This window comes from Syngnathus typhle, linkage group LG13 (genome assembly GCF_033458585.1).
Source record: "Syngnathus typhle isolate RoL2023-S1 ecotype Sweden linkage group LG13, RoL_Styp_1.0, whole genome shotgun sequence".
In the NCBI taxonomy this organism is placed as follows: domain Eukaryota; kingdom Metazoa; phylum Chordata; class Actinopteri; order Syngnathiformes; family Syngnathidae; genus Syngnathus; species Syngnathus typhle.
In genome coordinates, this window is record NC_083750.1 from 1,158,106 (window position 1) to 1,177,230 (window position 19,125).

A 19,125-nucleotide genomic window follows, 5' to 3' on the forward strand; every position below is an offset into this window, starting at 1 on the left:
CAATAAACCCTGGTCCAAGCTGCATTTGGTCGCCCTGCTCCATCCGATCCATGACACTACTTTTCATTTCCTCTGCTTGCATTCGCGCTTCCAATAATAGGAGTCAAATATGATACCCGGAGACACCGTTTGGGTGAACTCATCATAGTTTTGTTGGTGTCGGCTTATTCCCATGTAATCTTTTGTTTTTTACCTGCTCTTAATGACCGATGGGCTAACTGTACGAGAAGGATAGCATTTTCTCACTTTCTGTACAGCTTGCTAAAGGGAGCTGTCAATCACATCCCCGACAGTGTGGGCTGACCCAAGCCTGCTGGGAACTGAACTGTAGTTAATTAGTGCACAAAGCTGAGGGGACAAAAGAGAGTTGGAAGGCGGAGGGGATGAGGGTGGTCCGATTGCTAAAGCCAAAAGGATTGCTGAGGTTGGGTGGGATAAAAGAAGCGGGAGAGGGGATGAAGTAATGGGCGATCTTAAGTTTAGGATATTGTGTGTGCCTGTGTGTTTGTGTGTGTGCTTGTGTGTGTGTCGGAGGATCTAGTGGGGTGGACTGGTGGGATTGAAAAAACTGCGGGAAGTACAGACTGATGAATAGGTAGTCTGAAAGGGAGCCTTGTGCTTCAGCTTTTAGAGTTCCACCTACATCAACACACTCTACAGTGCTATGCTATGCTATGCTATGCTATGCTATGCTATGCTATGCTATGCTATGCTATGCTATGCAATACAATACAATACAATACAATACAGTACAGACCAAAGCTGGTACTGCACCCCTGGTACCCAACACCCCTGGTACCCAAACCCCTGGTACCTGAGGGCACTTTCGCGAAATTTTGGAGGGAGCTCCGGGGGGAGAGGCCGAATTCTCGCCGTTTGCGGCCGACTGCGGTACTGTACTATACTATACTATACTATACTATACTATACTATACTATACTATACTATACTATACTATACTATACTATACTATACTATACTATACTATACTATACTATACTATACTACCGTGTTTTCCATGCATAATGCGGCCCCGTGCATAATACGCACCCTAAAAATGGCATGTCGATGCTGGAAAAAAGCCTGTACCTATGTATAATACGCACCCAAATTTTGACTCTTACTTAAGTCCGTAAACGTAAAACTATTTCAGAAAAAAGATCATCTTTGGGAAACACCGGATGTTATTCTGCCGGTCAGTATCACTGCGCATGCGCTAGCAAACTCGATAGCGAAGAAATGTTTCGGATTTGTGCAGGGTACATTGTGACAGCAAACGAGCAGGTGATCGAGCAAGCGTCTGATATGAGAGCATTGTGTTCGTATGGAGCGTGTTTGAAGTGAACAGCAGAGAAGAAAGGAACAAGGCAAAGTGTTGTGAAATAAAATATTACCTGTAATACGCATTTTGTTATTTGCTGATTGAAACTGCTAATTAAACTGTGAATTGAAACTAATAGGTAGAGAACTGAACTCTTGCTCTTTATATAGTTGACATGTCTTGCGCATCCGTTCTGCGCATCCTGTCATGGCGGCCTCCGTATGATATCCGGTCGGCGATGGAGATTAAAAAAACAAACAATATTTGACAATAACACACCATCAAGGATTGCACCATTGCATCAAACGATGTGTCGTCAATTATGAATTTTACTGACTGTGTTGGGCAGGATGGCTGAATGTGATGCGCGATTGACAACAAACAAGAAGAAAGGTGTGATTTCAAGTTTTATTTCAAGGGAGATTCTCTTCCAAACTTGTCGTACCCATGCATAATGCGCACCCCAGATTTTAGGACAATAAATTAGTTATATTTTGCGCATTATGCATGGAAAAACACGGTATACTATACTATACTATACTACACTACACTACACTACACTACACTACACTACACTACACTACACTACACTACACTACACTACACTACACTACACTACACTACACTACACTACACTACACTACACTACACTACACTACACTACACTACACTACACTACACTACACTACACTACACTATACTATACTATACTATACTACACTACACTACACTATACTATACTATACTATACTATATAGGGGTGTAACGATTCATCGATACACATCGATTAATCGATATAATGCTCTACGATTTATTGGCATCGATGCTAAACGTAAACATCGATTTATACCGCCGTGTTTGACCTCGGACATTAGCCGCGACTTTATTTTGAAATCCAGTTCATTGTTGCTTGCTTCCTCTTTCCGGGAGCAGTGCGCGCCGCGGCGTTGTTGTGTTGTGAGCAGAGCAGGCACGTGAAAGGGGAGTCGACAACTACTAGTACGCGGCTCCTGGGCTGGTGCTATGGCTAGTGTCCAAAAAGCAGAGGAAATTTGCTCCCCTTTAGGCTTCAAGTCATTTGTTTGGAAGCACTTTGGATTCCAAAGAAAAGATGGCTCAACGGACAAGACACGTGCAGTTTGTAAATCCTGCCATGCGGTGATCAAATATTCAGGGAGCACAAATCTCGCCGCACATTTAAAGAAAAAACACGACATCAAAGTTCAGTGTTAAAATAAGCACTTTGTATACTACAATACTCTTGTAATTTCCTAAATAAAGAGTTTGCAGTACCTTGTTGATTTTGCGTATGAATTGTTATAAATCAGGATATTGTTCTATATTTTTTATTTAAAAAATAATAATAATTCGATCGTAGAGCACTATATCGTGATATATCGTGAATGAATCGCAGCAGGGTTTAAGATATCGGCAAATATCGTATCGTAGTTCTGCCTGCTGTTTGAATGGACAAATGATGCAAGGGATGTTGGCCGTGCTCAGCCTGCTACAAAACCTGCTCAACCTCATCTTCAGCACTAGCGACCACCTCTGTCAAGAGCAGTGCACACTTGCAGGGGTAAATAGCCACTTTGACTACAAAATAAAAGAGGTGATGTAATAATACAGTGAGGGAACGACACAGTGATGATAGCCTCTGCTGCCCTGACATGTCATCAATGAAAAGATGACGTCAGATTTTGGTGAGTCTGACATCACTGCTGAGGTCATTTTCAGGCAGCTGCTTCCTTGTGACTCATTTTTAATTGCCCCAGTCCAGGAAGAACAATTAACTAGAAATAGCTCACAATTAGTGGAACAAAGTAACTGACAAATATTTACAGTAACTGTAATATGTAAATAAGTGTCTTTTTCTAATTAGTAACCAATAAGAAATATATATTTTGCATTTCATCTTTCCTTTGTTTAAACCGGTGGCAAATATTTTAATTTAAATATAATTTACAATAACAAAAATGTTTTATAAATATGAATTCACTTTTTTTTTTAAAAAACACGGTTAAGCTGCCATCTATATGCCTTTTAAGCCTTAAAACTAATTTGCTCAATGTTTTCTACTGATTGATAGAGAGGTAAGTTAAAGGCCAATACATCTTTCAATAGCATTCTTTATACATATGTGCTGAAATAAGGTATTTTAAAAATAAAATCGGAGATGCTTTAATTTTATCATGTCTTTACCAGACCTACCATAGGTATTAAGAACAAATGGCATGCAAAACAACTTTGTTTTTACATTTAATGATCTGCCCCAGGCATGTTTGTCAAATAGCCTTCATTCGTGGAAATGTCTTTTAATGAGAAAAAGAGTTCTCTATGAATAGTCTGCATGTAATGAATAGAATTTGTAGACTGATTGTTGCAATTCACATCTTTTCTCATTGCAAATTATTCCTCACAGTCTGTACCCGACACAATATGCCGGATGCGCCTTTTTATATCAGATGTCATTTTTCACTTTTTTATGCGCTCACTGCTTGTGCTCTGATCAGCTTAGAGCAAAAGCAGTTCCAGATAACTTTGATTTGAGCTAAACATCTAAACTTGTATTTCACGGCCATGGTATTTCAAGCATAGTTAAATACATGACATTCACAAATCAACAAATGATTTAACACATAAAAGGTACATAAAAAACAAAAAAATTCTTATCAACAGCCTTTTTTGTAAAGAAAACGTTTTTGAAAAAAAAAATGGCGTGGGTAGAACAAAGTGACAACTCAAATACATTCTTAATATGATTTTATTATTTTTGCGTCTCTCCATCTATTATTTTGAAAGCCATCACCGGATGCTACTTGTTTGTGAGCCTGTGCAAAGTAACCCTTTGTCTTCTCCCCAAGTCTGTCCGTCCCGGTGTTTCCATTCCGACGCACAGCACCCGACGTTGGCGCAACAGCAAAGGACTTGCCCAAGCGGAGTTGCCCAAGTGGACAGAACCTCTGGTCCACAACGCACATCTTCGAATACGGGTTCCTCCCACCTGCCATCCCAATACTGTGTGGGTGTGGTGGGAGGACAGCAGCCCCAGAGAGAGGGCGAGAAAGAGAGAGATGCGCCCGTGGTGAGATGATGCTGAAGTCAAATCACGGGACCGAGACGGCGCGCAGTCACTGGAATGTTGGGACGTGACTGAGTAACAAGGGGTTCAAAAACAGAAGCAACAACAACAAAAGACACTTGGATGATGCCAGAATGGGGGGACAGGAGCCCTCCGTGGTATGAGTGAAGAACACAAAGCTCCGCAGCGGTGATCACTGTTTGAGCCCACCATCCAACCATCCAACCAGCCAGCCAGCCATCCAGCCAGCCAACAGCCATCCTGAGGGTCTCTATTCATGTTACAAAAGCCTGACTCCTGACAATGGAATACTTGCTGTGGGTGTGCAGCCTCCTCGTGCCAATGGTGTTGGCTGTTGAAGGTATGCTTGATTTTTTCCCCCCACCCTTTTGGCCACTTTTGTCTCCCACACGAGAACAATGCATATGTTGGAATTTGGTTCTATGGCATCCCGAGAGACGAAAAGTAGATTGTGGGAAATGTGCTTTCAGCGCAGTCACCTTTGGACTCTTTTAAGGCTGCAAGAAGAAAATACGTGTCAATGTATGATTCTGTGGATTTGCTATGTGTGATGATGCCCATGGATTGCGGCTCAAGGGCTGCCCTGTTGCTATTGTCCCTGTTGATGTCACACCCACTAGCACAGCGGTTCACAAACTGGGGTCCGAGGGTTATTGACAAGCCGTAACTTTGAACGTCTCCAAAATTTATTGCAATCAGTTTATTTGCATAATACCCATGGTGACCATCTTAAACCAATTCCTTTCCTTCATATCAATCCGACGCGATTGTAATAGATCAAAACGTAAATTTGACATCCTTGCACAAATCAATCCATTTTAAATATGATGTGTTATCAAATGATAGTGGTTGATACATGCATATTTACTGAGGAAGTCAGGAAGGCCATTTTGCCACTTGCTGTCGACTGAAAATGACATCCCAGTTGCCAGACCTCAGGTCACAACCAATCACAGCTCACCAGATTTCTCAAGGGGATTTCAGAGTGTGAATTGACCCCTGTGAAGTAGAAACGTGCTTACATAGTTTTAAACCACTGACCAGGCGCCCCGGGCCCCCCTCTTCAAATCCCGCCCTCACTATTGCTGTCTCAAAGCCAGCGGGGACATACACGTGAAACATGATAGGTGACAATGGTGAATTAAAGGTCAGCGGTTTAACAAGTACACCGCAGCCCGTTGAGTTGTCTTCCCCGCATGAGTCGTGTTGTGGCTCTGGAGTGAAAGTCAAGACCACCCTCGCCTTCATCGCCATAGCTGCTAGAGCTCCTCCTTTTCTGGGTTTTGTCTCCCCAGCCATTCTGCCTCCATTGGAGCGCAGCCAGTGCGATTCCTCATCAGTCTGGTGTCAGCGAGTAAATCAATGCAACGGGCACAACGGCCCTCCCGAGTCCCGCTAGGCTTTTGTGCCAAGATGATAGGACCATTTTCTCCCAAGGTGGCAGCAGATTTTTACTAAATGCTCAGGGGTTAACTAGTGTTTGTCCCTCTGGGGATAAACACTAAGGGAAGATCATTAGAGGGGATTTAAAAGTGAGTCAGGTCTTTTTCTGGTTTGTCATTATTTAGCGCTATTTCTATGCTGCCCCAGACAAAATTAAACGTGGAACTAAACCCCAGAAGTCAAAACTTTGTTCCATTTTTTTTATCTGATGATTTATAAATACATCTACAAAATACAATTAAAACATGGCATAACAATCTAAGAAGCAGGCTTGCATTTTTACATCTTTTCAGTCTTGCAAGTGTGCAAATTCAGGAGGATGAGACATATGTCTGTTCATAAGTAATCATCTACATCTCGTCATTCAGAGGAACTCACTCTCATAGTTCAAGTAGGATTTCTATCGAATATTGACGGCCAGTCATCATGGTTTGCTCATACTATCCATTTATGGTAACAAGCTGCCAAAGCGCTGTGAGGGCCAACTTAAAAATAAAAGCCTACTAAATAATACAGGAACATCATTAGACATTTGTTTTGAAGTTGGACCAGTATGGTAACGTATACTTGGCTTGGCTTGACTTTGAGCGGAGAATGGCCAACGTGCGGATGAAATATGTAGTTGCTGCTTCAGCTGGGTAAGCAAATGTAGTGTGAGAAGGTAGAAGACATTGATCCAGGAAAAATGCGCTATGTTTGCTTTCTCATACATCCAAGTTGTTGACAGGAATGATGTTAAATAAAAAAAATTGCGTTTGGTGCACACGTTATACCGATTTTGTTGTCACAAATTAGCGTTTTTCTCTTTTTTTTAGCTTGGCAAGCTTTAACTTGTTGATGCTCGTGTTTTCACATCTCTGCAGTAAAAAACATACCGTAATTTTCGGACTATAAGTCGCTCCGGAATATAAGTCGCACCAGCCATAAAATGCCCAAAAATGTGAGAAAAAAAACATATATAAGTCGCTCCGGAGTATAAGTCGCATTTTGGGGGGCAATTTATTCGACAAAATCCAACACCAAGAACAGACATGAACGAGCAACAACAGGCTAAACGATACGGTATGCTAACGTGACAAAAACAAACGAGGAGCTGAGAACGGGCCTGACGTAACATTCAGTTATTTAAAAAAAACTATTACATAAATAACACGTTTATAAAACCATCTGTGTCACTCCAATTCATTAAATCCATTGATCGTCCGTTGTCAACAATGCCGTGTGCCGCGCCACAGTTCAAATTATTCCACAGGCCCATACAACGATATATAAACTATATTTTAAATAACTATCACATAAACAACAATATTATCAAACCATTTGTGTCACTCCAAATCATTAAATCCATCGATCAAATTTCTCGTCCTTTACGTCATCCTGGTGACAGAGGACATGTCCAGAGGATATGGCGCTTTAAAGTGTTAATTACTTTATTTTATTTTTTCTCTCTATTTGACATTATTTCAACATGTTCAATTTAAAGATATCAAAGCATGTGAAGTGATCAACTATACTAAAAATAACATGTGAAGTGGTCAACTATACTTGTAAGTAAGTGATGTGTTAATGATCAAGTAAAAATTTGTGAAAAAAAACATATATATGTCAAAAGTCAAAGTCTGCTTTATTGTCAATCCCTTCACATGTCAAGACACACAAAGAAACCGAAATGACGTTTCCTCTATCCCACGGTGACGCTCCTGAGTATAAGTTGCCCCCCCCCCCACCCAAACTATGAAAAAACCCGTGACTTATAGTCCGAAAATTACGGTATATACAGGACTGTCTCAGAAAATTAGAATATTGTGATAAAGTTCTTTATTTTCTGTAATGCAATTAAAAAAACAAAAATGTCATACATTCTGGATTCATTACAAATCAACTGAAATATTGCAAGCCTTTTATTATTTTAATATACCATTTTTTTCCGTGTATAATGCGCAAAATTTAACTAATTTATTCATTATTATTATTTATTTTATCTGGGGTGCGCATTATACATGGGTCCAAATTTTTAAATATTTTTATTTTTTTTTTTTTTAAGAAAATCATGGTACAACAAAACCAACAACAGGACTGACCGACAAAGACGTGGAACAAAAAGACAGGGTGAAATTACCAAAGACAGGAACAGACATCATGACAGTAACACATGCAATGATCCGACGGTGAGCGAGGGGCAGACAGGACTTAAATACAAAACACGTTACATTGATTGAGGTGACACAGGAAGGGAGGGGCAGGATGCGAACAGAAACTATGGCAACATAGACACGTACGTAGCAAAACTGGGGACGAGACATGACAAATCCCCCTCGAAATAAAACTTGAAATCACCTTTCTTCTTGTTTGTTGTCAATCGCGCATCGCATTCAGCCATCCTGCCCAACACACTTAGTCAGTAAAATCCATAATTGACGACACATGGTTTGATGCGATGGTGCAATCCTTGATGGTGTGTTATTGTCAAATATTGTTTGTTTTTTAATCTCCATCGCAAACCGGATATCATACGGAGGCCGCCATTACAGATGCGCAGAACGGATGCGCAAGACACGTCAGCTATATAAAGAGCAAGACTTCAGTTCTCTCCCTATTAGTTTCAATTCACAGTTTAATTAGCAGTTTCAATCAGCAAATAACAAAATGCGTATTACAGGTAATATTTTATTTCACAACACTTTGCCTTGTTCCTTTCTTCTCTGCTGTTCACTTCAAACACGCTCCATACGAACACAATGCTCTCGTATCAGACGCTTGCTCGATCACCTGCTCGTTCGCTGTCACAATGTACCCTACGCAAATCCGAAACATTTGTTGCGGCTCCGAGTCACGACGAGGGGCAAGTTTTGGTTTCCAAGGGTGTTTTTATTCCTCTTCAACGTCTCTCCCATACAGAGCCGCCTTTTTCACATGTCCGCACGCCTTTTTCACATGTCCGCACTGATCGCGGTGGTGCCTTTACGGGCAGTCGGAGAAATCAACGCCAACAAGAAAAAATACATCCAGCCTTGTTAAGACCATACCAAAGACTATAAAAATGGGACCCATTGCCTCCCTGCGTGTGCGACGATCATTGGGAAAAAATTGGGTGCGTATTATACATGGGTACAGGCTTTTTTCCAGCATCAACATGCCATTTTTAGGGTGTGTATTATACATGGGGGCGCATTATACACGGAACTTACGGACTTACAGCTTAAGAAAACTCAAAAATCTTATCTAAAAAAATTTGAATATTTCCTCAGACCAAGTAAAAAAAAAGATTTAAAACAGCAAAACAATCAGTACACCATATCCTGGTGGTTTTGGCACTGTAGGCAGGTGCCAGATCATGCTGGAAAATGAAATCATCTCCATAAAGCTTTTCAGCAGACGGAAGCATGTAGTGCTTTAAAATCTGGATTTACTCTCGACTTGATGAAACACAGTGGACCAACACCAGCAGCTGAAATGGCTCCCCAAACCATCGCTGACTGTGGTAACTTCACACTGGATTTCAAGCAACTTGGATTTTGCTCCTCTCCAACCTGTCTCCAGACTCTGGCGCCTTTACTTCCAAATGAAATAGAAAACTTGCTTTCGTCTGAAAAGAGGACTTTGGACCACTCTGCAACTGTCCAGTGCTTCTTTTCCATAGCCCAAGTCAGACGCTTCTTCCGTTGTCTTGAGTTCAGAAGTGGCTTGACCATGGGAATACGGCTATTGTAGCCCATTTCCCGGACACGTCTGTGAACAGTGGCTTTTGATACCTGGATTCCAGTTTCAGTCCACTGTCTTTGAAGCTCCCCCAAATTCTGGAAGCGACTCTTCTTCACAATGCTGTTAAGGCTGCGGTCATCTCTTTTGGTCGTGCAGCGTTTCCTGCCAGATTTCCCTCTTCCAATTGCCTTTTTGTGGATGTGCTTTGAAACTGCGCTCTGTGACCAGCTTGCTCTTTGAGAATTTTATTTTTGTGTCTTACCCTCCTGATGGAGGAGGTCAACGATGGTCCTCTGGACAGCAGTCAGATCAGCAGTCTTCCTCATACTTGTCATTTAGTTTACTAAACCAGGCTGAGTGTTTTTCAAGGCTCAGGAAACCCTTGCAGGTGTTTCGAGTTAATCAGACCATTCAAGTGATTAATTGAATACCCTACTAGTATACTTTTTCGTGATATTCTAATATTTTGAGATAGGATATTTGAGTTTTCTTAAGCTGTATGCCATAATCAGCAATATTAAAGTAATAAAAGGCTTGCAATATTTCAGTTGATTTGTAATGAATCCAGAATGTATGACATTTTTGTTTTTTTAATTGTATTACAGAAAATAAAGAACTTTATCACAATATTCTAATTTTCTGAGACAGTCCTGTATGCCAGTGGTCCCCAACCACCGGGCCGCGGACCGGTACCGGGCCGTGGGTCACTTGGTACTGGGCCGCCGAGCCGCACAGAAAAAAATAAAAAAATTATCGACGATCAATTAATTCAGGTCAAGACACTCGTCCCGGTCACGTGACATGTTTCCCCAGTCGAGCCCGCAAAGCTAATATGTGGCGACAGGCTAACTAACCAGGCAATGAAGCATTCAAAACTGCTTCAACACATGGAGACCAAGCATCCTGCAATAAACGACAAACCTTAATCACTTCGGGTGTCATTGTCTCCGATTACGTCTAGATGGGACCGGCTCGTTTCTGAGAAACAAACTCAGTGCTACCACTAATTCAACGTAATGGTGAGTTTTGTTTTTGTCATTTGTACTTGTTTTTATGTCAGTCGTATCATTTTATTTCATCGTATTTATATATTTATTATGAATGTATTATTTATTTATATAAATGTATTATTTATTTATATAAATGCCGGTCCGCGAAAATATTTCTGAGATGTAACCGGTCCGTGGCGCAAAAAAGGTTGGGGACCACTGCTGTATGCAATATACCTTTTGAATGGCTGTATAGCTGATCATGCTCTTATCACTTATGCTTATATTTGCTGGTTAATATGTTTGCTTGTTGGCAAGCAAGCCACGCTTTGTAAGATGAGGCCTTCCTTTCATGATGCTCTCGCGCATTCCCAAAGTGAATAAAACATGTGTGAGCTAGCTTCCAAAGTGACATGGAACTCGTAGATGTGTGGCATTTGGACTTTGGTGATCATAACTTAAAAAAGAGACAGTAAATGCTACTAGTGGAAATGCTCTTAGCCTCTCACTGCAGCATTGTTTTTTTATTTTTATTTTTTTTTACCTCAGGGCACTTCCATTGCTGCTGCTGTAGTTTTATGGGCTGGGGCTGGTGAGGGGGAGGACTGGGGGAGATTTGGGGTATGAGTAATAGTGCCAGTTATGCCAAAGGTGTAGTAAATTTAACAAGGCTGGTTGGAGGCTTTCTGGAACAAATGGGATATTTTACGATCTGAAACAGTTTCTGGAACAAATGAAGGAAATGTGTTATGAGTGGATATAGAAGTATGATATCAAACTTCTTTGTTGGAGATAAAAACAAGGCTTTTTTTTCACAAAGATTTAGATAAATTCTTTCAAAGCTGGTGCTGGTGCTGCAAACAACTAGTATGTGTACTAAATGTGCTAGCCATAATGTGTGCATAAAAACTCTTTTCAATTTCTTTTTCTTTAAAAAAAAACCCATGAATCATGTGGAATATATTCAGATTTTTGAAAAAAAATAGTTCCATATTTTCTTTTAATAGTGGTTTTATTTCCGAGAGTAAATCAATGAAAAACTGCCTAAAAAGTACCGTAATTTTCGGACTATAAATCGCATTTCTTTTCATAGTTTGGGTGGGTGGGGGGGTTTGACTTATACTCAGGAGCGACTTATATATGTTTTTTTTCACAAATTTTTACTTGATCATTAACACATCACTTACTTACAAGCAGGGCTTTGGACTCGGACTCGGGGACTCGGTCGGACTCGGTCATTTTTGCCGGACTTGGACTCGGTGCTGATTTTGACCGAGTCCACCGAGTCCGAAAATAAAAAAAATACGTTCAATTTTATTTTCATCATGCTGCTGAGAATGCGCGCAGGAATACTGTGTGTACATGTTTAATATATCCGTACAATATATATTTTGAATCACTGTCTTTTGGGATAATCACACACACACACACAGTAAAAGGGAGGGCAGAGGCCACGCCCCCTTCTGCGTTTGTCGGCCGCCACCTCGCCAACCGACATAGATGAAGAAATTGGGGCAATGTTGGCACTTGGTCGAATGAAAGAGAGCCCATTTGTTACAGCTGATCGTTATCCGTCCGGCCTCAAGGCAGCGACTCGGACACTAACAGCAATGCCAATCAGCCAAGTCAGCGAAGAGCGCCTGTTTTCCGGGCTCAAATTTATCATGTCTGATCAGCGCGGCACGTTGAAGGCTGACTTGGTTGAGGTGATTTTGTTCCTTAGACTTAGACAGACTTTATTGTCATTTTGTAAACACTTGGTGCACACAAAACGAAATTTCGTTGCATACGGCTCTCCCCAATGAAATGATACTTCGGCTGAATAAATAGTGACATTACTATATAAATATGAAATAAGATAAGTATGAGTCCAGCAGTGATAAAGCATGTAAACAGTGCAGGAAACAAAAACAATATTTACAAAGTGCCCAGAGGAATGCTAAGTTGACTGTTCAACAGTCTGACGACAGTAGGGAAAAAACTGTTGCAGAACCTGGTGGACCTGCAGCGGATGCTGCGAAACCTCTTCCCAGAGGGTAGCAGGGAGAACAGACCTTGGTGGGGGTGTGATGGGTCACTGATAATATTACGGGCTCGGGACACGCAGCGCTGGGAAGATAAGTACTGAATGGAGGGAAGAGGAGCCCCGATGATCCTCTCTGCTGTCCTCACCACTCTCCTTACGTTCTTCCAATCGGAGGCGCTGCAACCCCCACACCACACCGAGAGACAGCTTGTCAGAATGCTCTCTATGGTGCTTCGGTAGAACGTCCTCATGATGGGTGGGGGCAGGTGGGCTCTCCTCATCCCCCGCAGGAAGTACAAGCGCTTCTGTGCTCTCTTGACCAGTGTCGAGGTGTTCCCAGTCCAGGTGAGGTCGTCTGTGATGTGGACCCCCAGCAATTTAGTGCTGCTGACCACCTCCACAGCTGAGCTGTTGTTGATCAGTGGAGCGTGGTGAGGCTGGTTCTTCCTGAAGTCGACGATGATCTCCTTCGTCTTCTCCACATTCAGGATCAAGCCATTGTCTCTGCACCAGCCCACCGACTGCTCCACCTCCACTCTGTAGTCCAGGTCGTCGTTGTCACTGATGAGGCCCACCACCGTTGTGTCGTCTGCAAACTTCACGATGTGATTGGTGGTGAACCTGGGGATGCAGTCGTGTGTCATCAGGGTGAACAGCAGGGGGCTCAGGACGCAGCCCTGAGGGGAGCCTGTGCTGAGGGTGATGACATCTGAGGTGTTCTGTCCAACCCGGACTGACTGAGGTCTGTTGGTGAGGAAGTCTAGCAGCCAGTTCCGAAGGGGGGTGCTGAAGCCCAGGCGTTCCAGTTTTCTCACCAGATGCTGTGGAATGATGGTGTTAAACGCTGAACTGAAGTCCAGGAACAGCAACCGCACGTGGGCGTTCCTCTCCTCCAGGTGAGCCAGGCTCAGGTGAAGAACGGAGGAGATGACATCCTCAGTAGAGCGGTTCTTCCGGTAGGCAAACTGGAACGGGTCGAATGTTGGGGGGAGTCTGGAGACGATGTGGTCTTTGAGCAGCCTTTTGAAGCACTTCATCATGATGGGAGTCAGTGCCACAGGTCTGTAGTCATTAAACAAGGTGATTTGAGTTTTTTTCGGCACCGGAATGATGGAGGCAGCCTTGAAGCATACAGGCACTGTGGCTTGGCCCAGCGAGATGTTAAAAATGTCTGTGATGACACAGCCAGCTGACCTGCACATTCCTTGAACACCCGCCCAGGTATGTTATCAGGGCCTGGGGCCTTACGTGGGTTGACTCTTCTCAGAGTCTTCAACACGTCGGCTGAGTCAAGGCAGAGTGCCTCCTCGTCTTGATGGGGAACAGATTTAACTGCCGGAGTGCTGTTCAGTGCCTCAAACACCCTCTGTGCGCGTGGATTGCAGCTCACCGATTGTTCGATAGAGAACGCTCATGGCCTCTTTAGTATCAGCGCTAGGAGGGACATACACAGCAGTGATACTAACAACAGTAAACTCCCTTGGCAGGTAGAAGGGTCTGCAGTTAACAGTCAAAAGCTCGATGTCCGAAGAGCAGAAGCTGGCGACAGATCTAGCATTTTTGCACCAGCTGTTGTTGATGTAGACACACAGCCCACCTCCTCTGGATTTACCGCTTAGTTCGCTGTTTCTGTCGGCGCGGAATGTAGCTAGCCCCTCCAGGCTAACGGTGTCGTCCGGTATTGACGAGTTCAGCCATGTCTCCGTCAGGATGAAAGCGCAGCAGTTTCTAACCTCCCTCTTTGAAGAGAGTTCCAGTTGTAGATGGTCCATTTTATTATCTAGTGAGCGGATGTTGGAGAGGAAGATGGGTGGAAGCGGCGGTTTGCAGGGGTTAGCCTTCAGCTTAGCCGTTAGCCCACCTCGACAGCCGCGCTTCCGCCGCCGGTCGCACCGCCTGGCATATATGTAGTTCCGAACACTTAGAAATGTCACAGCGCATTAATTTATTGCTCATTAATTTGGGGACCCCAAGTGACAGCTCGCGTTTGAGAACTACTGCTCCAGCTGCCCTTTAGCACCAGGGCCAAGAGCGGGTGAACAGCTGTGTGTGCTACCCAAGGCCCAAAAGTAGTCAAACAAACACAGCTGTGATTGGTTGCTCCCCACCCCACCTCCACCCGTCGCTCTCACGACTAATGATAAAAACAAAGGTGTTCATTCTTGGGTGTGTTAGAACTGAGGTGCTCAGGTGTACACACACATGTGCGCACACACACACAAGGCAAAAACTGACTACACTGCAAAAGCTGAGTTTGAAAAACATGACAAAAGTAATGAAATTCAGCATATATTATTATCTGGTGACAGTGAACGCAACTCAACTGCATAATAAGCAGCAGTTTGACAGATAGAATTAGTGAACAGTTCATCAAAAAGAAGCCTCAAGCTGCTTATTGCTGCTCCCATTTGAAACTGACTGTCAAACTAAAAATAAAACAAAAAATATTACAATTTTTCTATTTAAAAAACACCACATAGCTTCGACTAACTTGTCATTCATGTGGCCGTCTCAGAACTGTTTAAGAAACAGATACTTGATAACATTGTGTGTAACAACACATGTAGACAGATAATTTGATAATGCTCACTAGCATATCTAGTTACCAGTTGCGTCATTTACTGTATGCTTTTATGAAGTACAATAATATAGCATGTTATTTTCCTAATTTAAAGAAATATATCATCTTGCTTTAAATTTAGTTTCTACAATCTGTGACTGTTCCTTTAACCAAGCTCAACTCGACTTTTTATCACGCTCCTTTAACCGACAGATCCAACTATTCAACTTGATATTTAAATGCATACCCTTTCTCGAAATCTTGTTGTGAACCATGAAAAAATAATGGAGTTTACGGAAAATAGTCCCAGCAACATAAATCATCTATTAAGGTCTGCTGAAAAATGTATGTGGCAACCTAATCAAAGGGAATGGAGGCAGCCAGTTGTGATACGCTCCTGTGAAGATCCTCATAGAGCAAAACGGTGAGCACCAAATCACCTTCAAAGTATAGGCAATCATGAGTTGCAAATTTGCAATTTTTGGGAGAAAATATCCTCCATTAGCTACTCGCAAAAAAAAAAATCATTGCTTCTGTGCTCAGGCCAGTGCATTAAATGCATTGCTTTTGTCCCACTTAGTGTCATCTTGGCACCATTTAGACAAAAGTAGTCCTTAGCTGCTATATTTTGATTCGTTGGCCAAATCCTGCCCATTGAAAAACTGATGTACGTCGGTGGCAGAAAATGGATATAAACACAGGGATCACGTCAGGTTGAATTCCGAATGAAGGGTTGTTTGTTCCACTTTCAAGGTCATTACTTATGAGAAAAGGCTCCATAGGCTGTTAGATCAAGATGTGAACTTGGATGTTCCTGCACGTCTCAGTGGTAATTGATTCAAGTGCACCAGGAATTTCTGCTGGATCCGCATTCATTCATTACAAATTGGGCTGCATTTATTCACTTCTTCAGGTTTTTTAGCATTGTACCAGTTGTCAGGTCTCATCTCCATTTACACACACACATACATGCGAAAAGGAAAAGCCCATTTGCATTGTAACAAGAAAGTCTTACAACTCTTTTTGCTCCTCGTTTGCTCCCGACACCCAACTGTAGTGAAAGCGAAAATGAGACGACAAGCATGTTTAGTTTCTAACACAGATTTGAGTCTTTTCAAGAGATTAATACACATATTGTGACTAGCAATAAAACGCAAGTAACTGAAACCGCCCCATTTTATTTTGATTAATTGTCGTAAATACCGTATACCCCAAACAAAGTTTGTTCCGAAATAGTTTAACACAATTTCAAACTACATACATGCTAATTTTCAGCAGCTAATATTCTCTCTATACACAGTTAACATCTATTACTATTGGGTCCGGATTGTTTTTCTGTTAATAGATGAAGTCAAGGCGGCTCGGTGGCGCACTGGGTAGCACGTCCACCTCACAGTTAGGAGGGTGCCGGTTCGATTCCACCTCCGGCCCTCCCTGTGTGGAGTTTGCATGTTCTCCCCGGGTCCGCAGGGGTTTTCTCCGGGCGCTCCGGTTTCCTCCCACATCCCTAAAACATGCTTGGTAGGCCGATTGAAGACTCCAAATTGTCCCTAGGTATGAGTGCGAGTGCAGATGGTTGTTTGTCTCTGTCCAGGTCCATAACATCAACAGTCTTAACATGGCCACTTCGTAGCTTGTTTTAGTAATATTTATTTTTGACTCACAGTCCCGTGTGAAGAATCGCTGTTGTGATGCCAGTTCAGTTTGGAGCTACTTCACTTTATCAGCGCGGTCACGCCCTGTTAGCTGGTCGTTTGTGTTCGCATGTTTAGTCTGATAGTGTCTCTTTAAGTTGAAATCCTTAAACAAGGCAATCGTCTCTTTACAAACTAACCTTTAGGACAATGTAGTATTGCTCCAAATGTTCGTTTAATTTCATTTAGAGGTCCGTTTGCGCGTGTTAGCACGATCGCGAATTAGCATCTTTCCGCTAACTCGTTAGCCTGCCCAGTACTTCTTCTTTGCTGCGGGCCAATAAAAACTGGACCGCGCCGTAGTTTGGACACCCCTGATCTACAGTATCTGCTTCATTAGAATTCATACTTATTTTAATTCAAGCAAATTCTCAAGGAATAACATTTTCCACCAATTTCACTATGTTTTTTGTGAATTAATTGAAGTTGCTGTGCATTCGATCTAATGAGTTTTTCCTGACTTTGCAGAAACGCTTATGGACAGTCGGTGGGCTACAACAGAGCTGGCCTGGACGACATTCCCAGAAAGTGGGGTGAGCATATATTTGCCTGTATTTTGTGGCCCCGCCCACTCGTTTTATTTCCTCCTTTAACAACATTTGTTCCATTTGCTCATTAATAGAGCCCCAAGTGTCTTGAGCAGCAGATCTCCTACAGTTGTATTGCTTTGTTTTTACAGCATGTGTTAGCGTTTCTGGGATAGTAAAAACGCAAAACAGAGTGACATTGGGGGGTGGGGGGTATTGAAGAAAAGGAAGCGAAAAGCTTGATGAGCCACGCACAATCTGTGCATCGTATTCTCTAAACCAGGGTGTCAAACTCAATTGCACAGGGGGCCAAAATTCAAAACACAATTCAGGTTGCGGGCCGAACAGAACAAACATTGAACACACTAAAACTAACTTTTAACATAAACATAAATACAAACGGATCAGAATGTTATTCTGGAATAAATATACTTAGACTTTATATAATTTAAAATATCTTAATCTCCATAAAAATATATCCAGTTAAAATTATGCAAGTTAGAAATTGGAACATGCTGCAAAAAAAAACGCCTGAAAAATAAATTAAAATGGTGACAGTGCTTGTACTTCAAGTAACATTAAAATAATAAATCAAAACGTTTGATTTTCTTTGCTTTTATGTCATTTTAAATAAAAAACTTAAATTTTAAATATCCCAAATGATTTTACTCTCTATAAAAATATCTCCTGTCAAAATTATACAAGATAGAAATATGAGCATGCTGCAAAACAAAACAAAACCTGGAAATATAAAAACAATTTGTGCTTTTCAGCAATAATAACCTGCTTTCACAGCAGCTTCACTTTGTGATTTTGCACCGGTGAAAAACGTCTGCTGGAATGTCACCTTCTTCTTTAACTCTTCTACCTTCTGTCTCTTCTGCTCTGCATTCAGGTCTTTCAGGTTATCCAGATGTTTTGTTTCATAGTGCCATCTTAGATTAAAATCTTTCAATAAAGCCACATTAGCGCCACAAATGAGACAAACGGGCTTACCGGCAATGTCAGTAAACATATACTCAACCTCCCATCGGTTTTTAAAGGCTCTGTTTTCAGAATCAACTTTTCTCTTCGGCAACATGAGGGGCTAGCTTCGCAATAACTTGCAGCAACAAGCACTTGTCCTGATTGCCGCGGAAAAACGCTCGGCAAGGCAGCGAAAGCACTGCATTATGGGATCTGTAGTTTATTGTGTTATCATCGCTTCATATCGTCGGGCCATTAGTAACAATAATATAAAATGATCTCGCGGGCCGGATATAATTGCATGCCGGGCCGGATGTGGCCCGCGGGCCGGATGTGGCCCGCGGGCCGTGAGTTTGACACATATGCTCTAAACCAGGGGTCTCAAACTCGCGGCCCGCGGGCCAATTGCGGCCCTCAGGACAATGTTTTGCGGCCCCCTGCCTGAAATAAAATCTTTGTGTTAATGCGGCCCGCGCATTTTTTCTCACATGCATCTGGGGGTTTTATATTTTTAACACCTGTGGGCTCCCGTAGCTCAGGCTTGTGACAACAGAATTAGCGATTGGTCATCTGACCAAGATGGCGGCCGCATTTCTCGCCGCGCAGCATCCCCAGCGGGGTCTACCCTTTTATTATGTCTATGATTGCGAACGCGCGGCAATGTGACCGGATGCGGAAGCGCCGAAAAACACCGAAACAAACGCGACAGTGACATCAAGTACAACTAAATAATATTACAAAAGCCCCAAACATGTCTTGTTCAAAGCCTGCAGTGAAGAGAAAGGTTGGTGATG

At 42.4% G+C, this 19,125-nt stretch overlaps 1 protein-coding gene across 1 annotated transcript in view; it reads left to right on the forward strand.

Moving 5' to 3' along the window:
* The first annotated feature begins 4,222 nt into the window (after positions 1 to 4,222).
* LOC133166037 (ephrin type-B receptor 3-like) overlaps positions 4,223 to 19,125 on the forward strand; it is an 86,044-nt gene continuing 71,141 nt past the window's right edge. The window contains exons 1-2 of the mRNA XM_061296017.1: positions 4,223 to 4,764; positions 17,307 to 17,371. Of these exons, the coding sequence (XP_061152001.1) occupies positions 4,707 to 4,764; positions 17,307 to 17,371 (123 nt within the window). The 5' untranslated portion in view covers positions 4,223 to 4,706. The remainder of the gene's footprint in view (positions 4,765 to 17,306; positions 17,372 to 19,125) is intronic.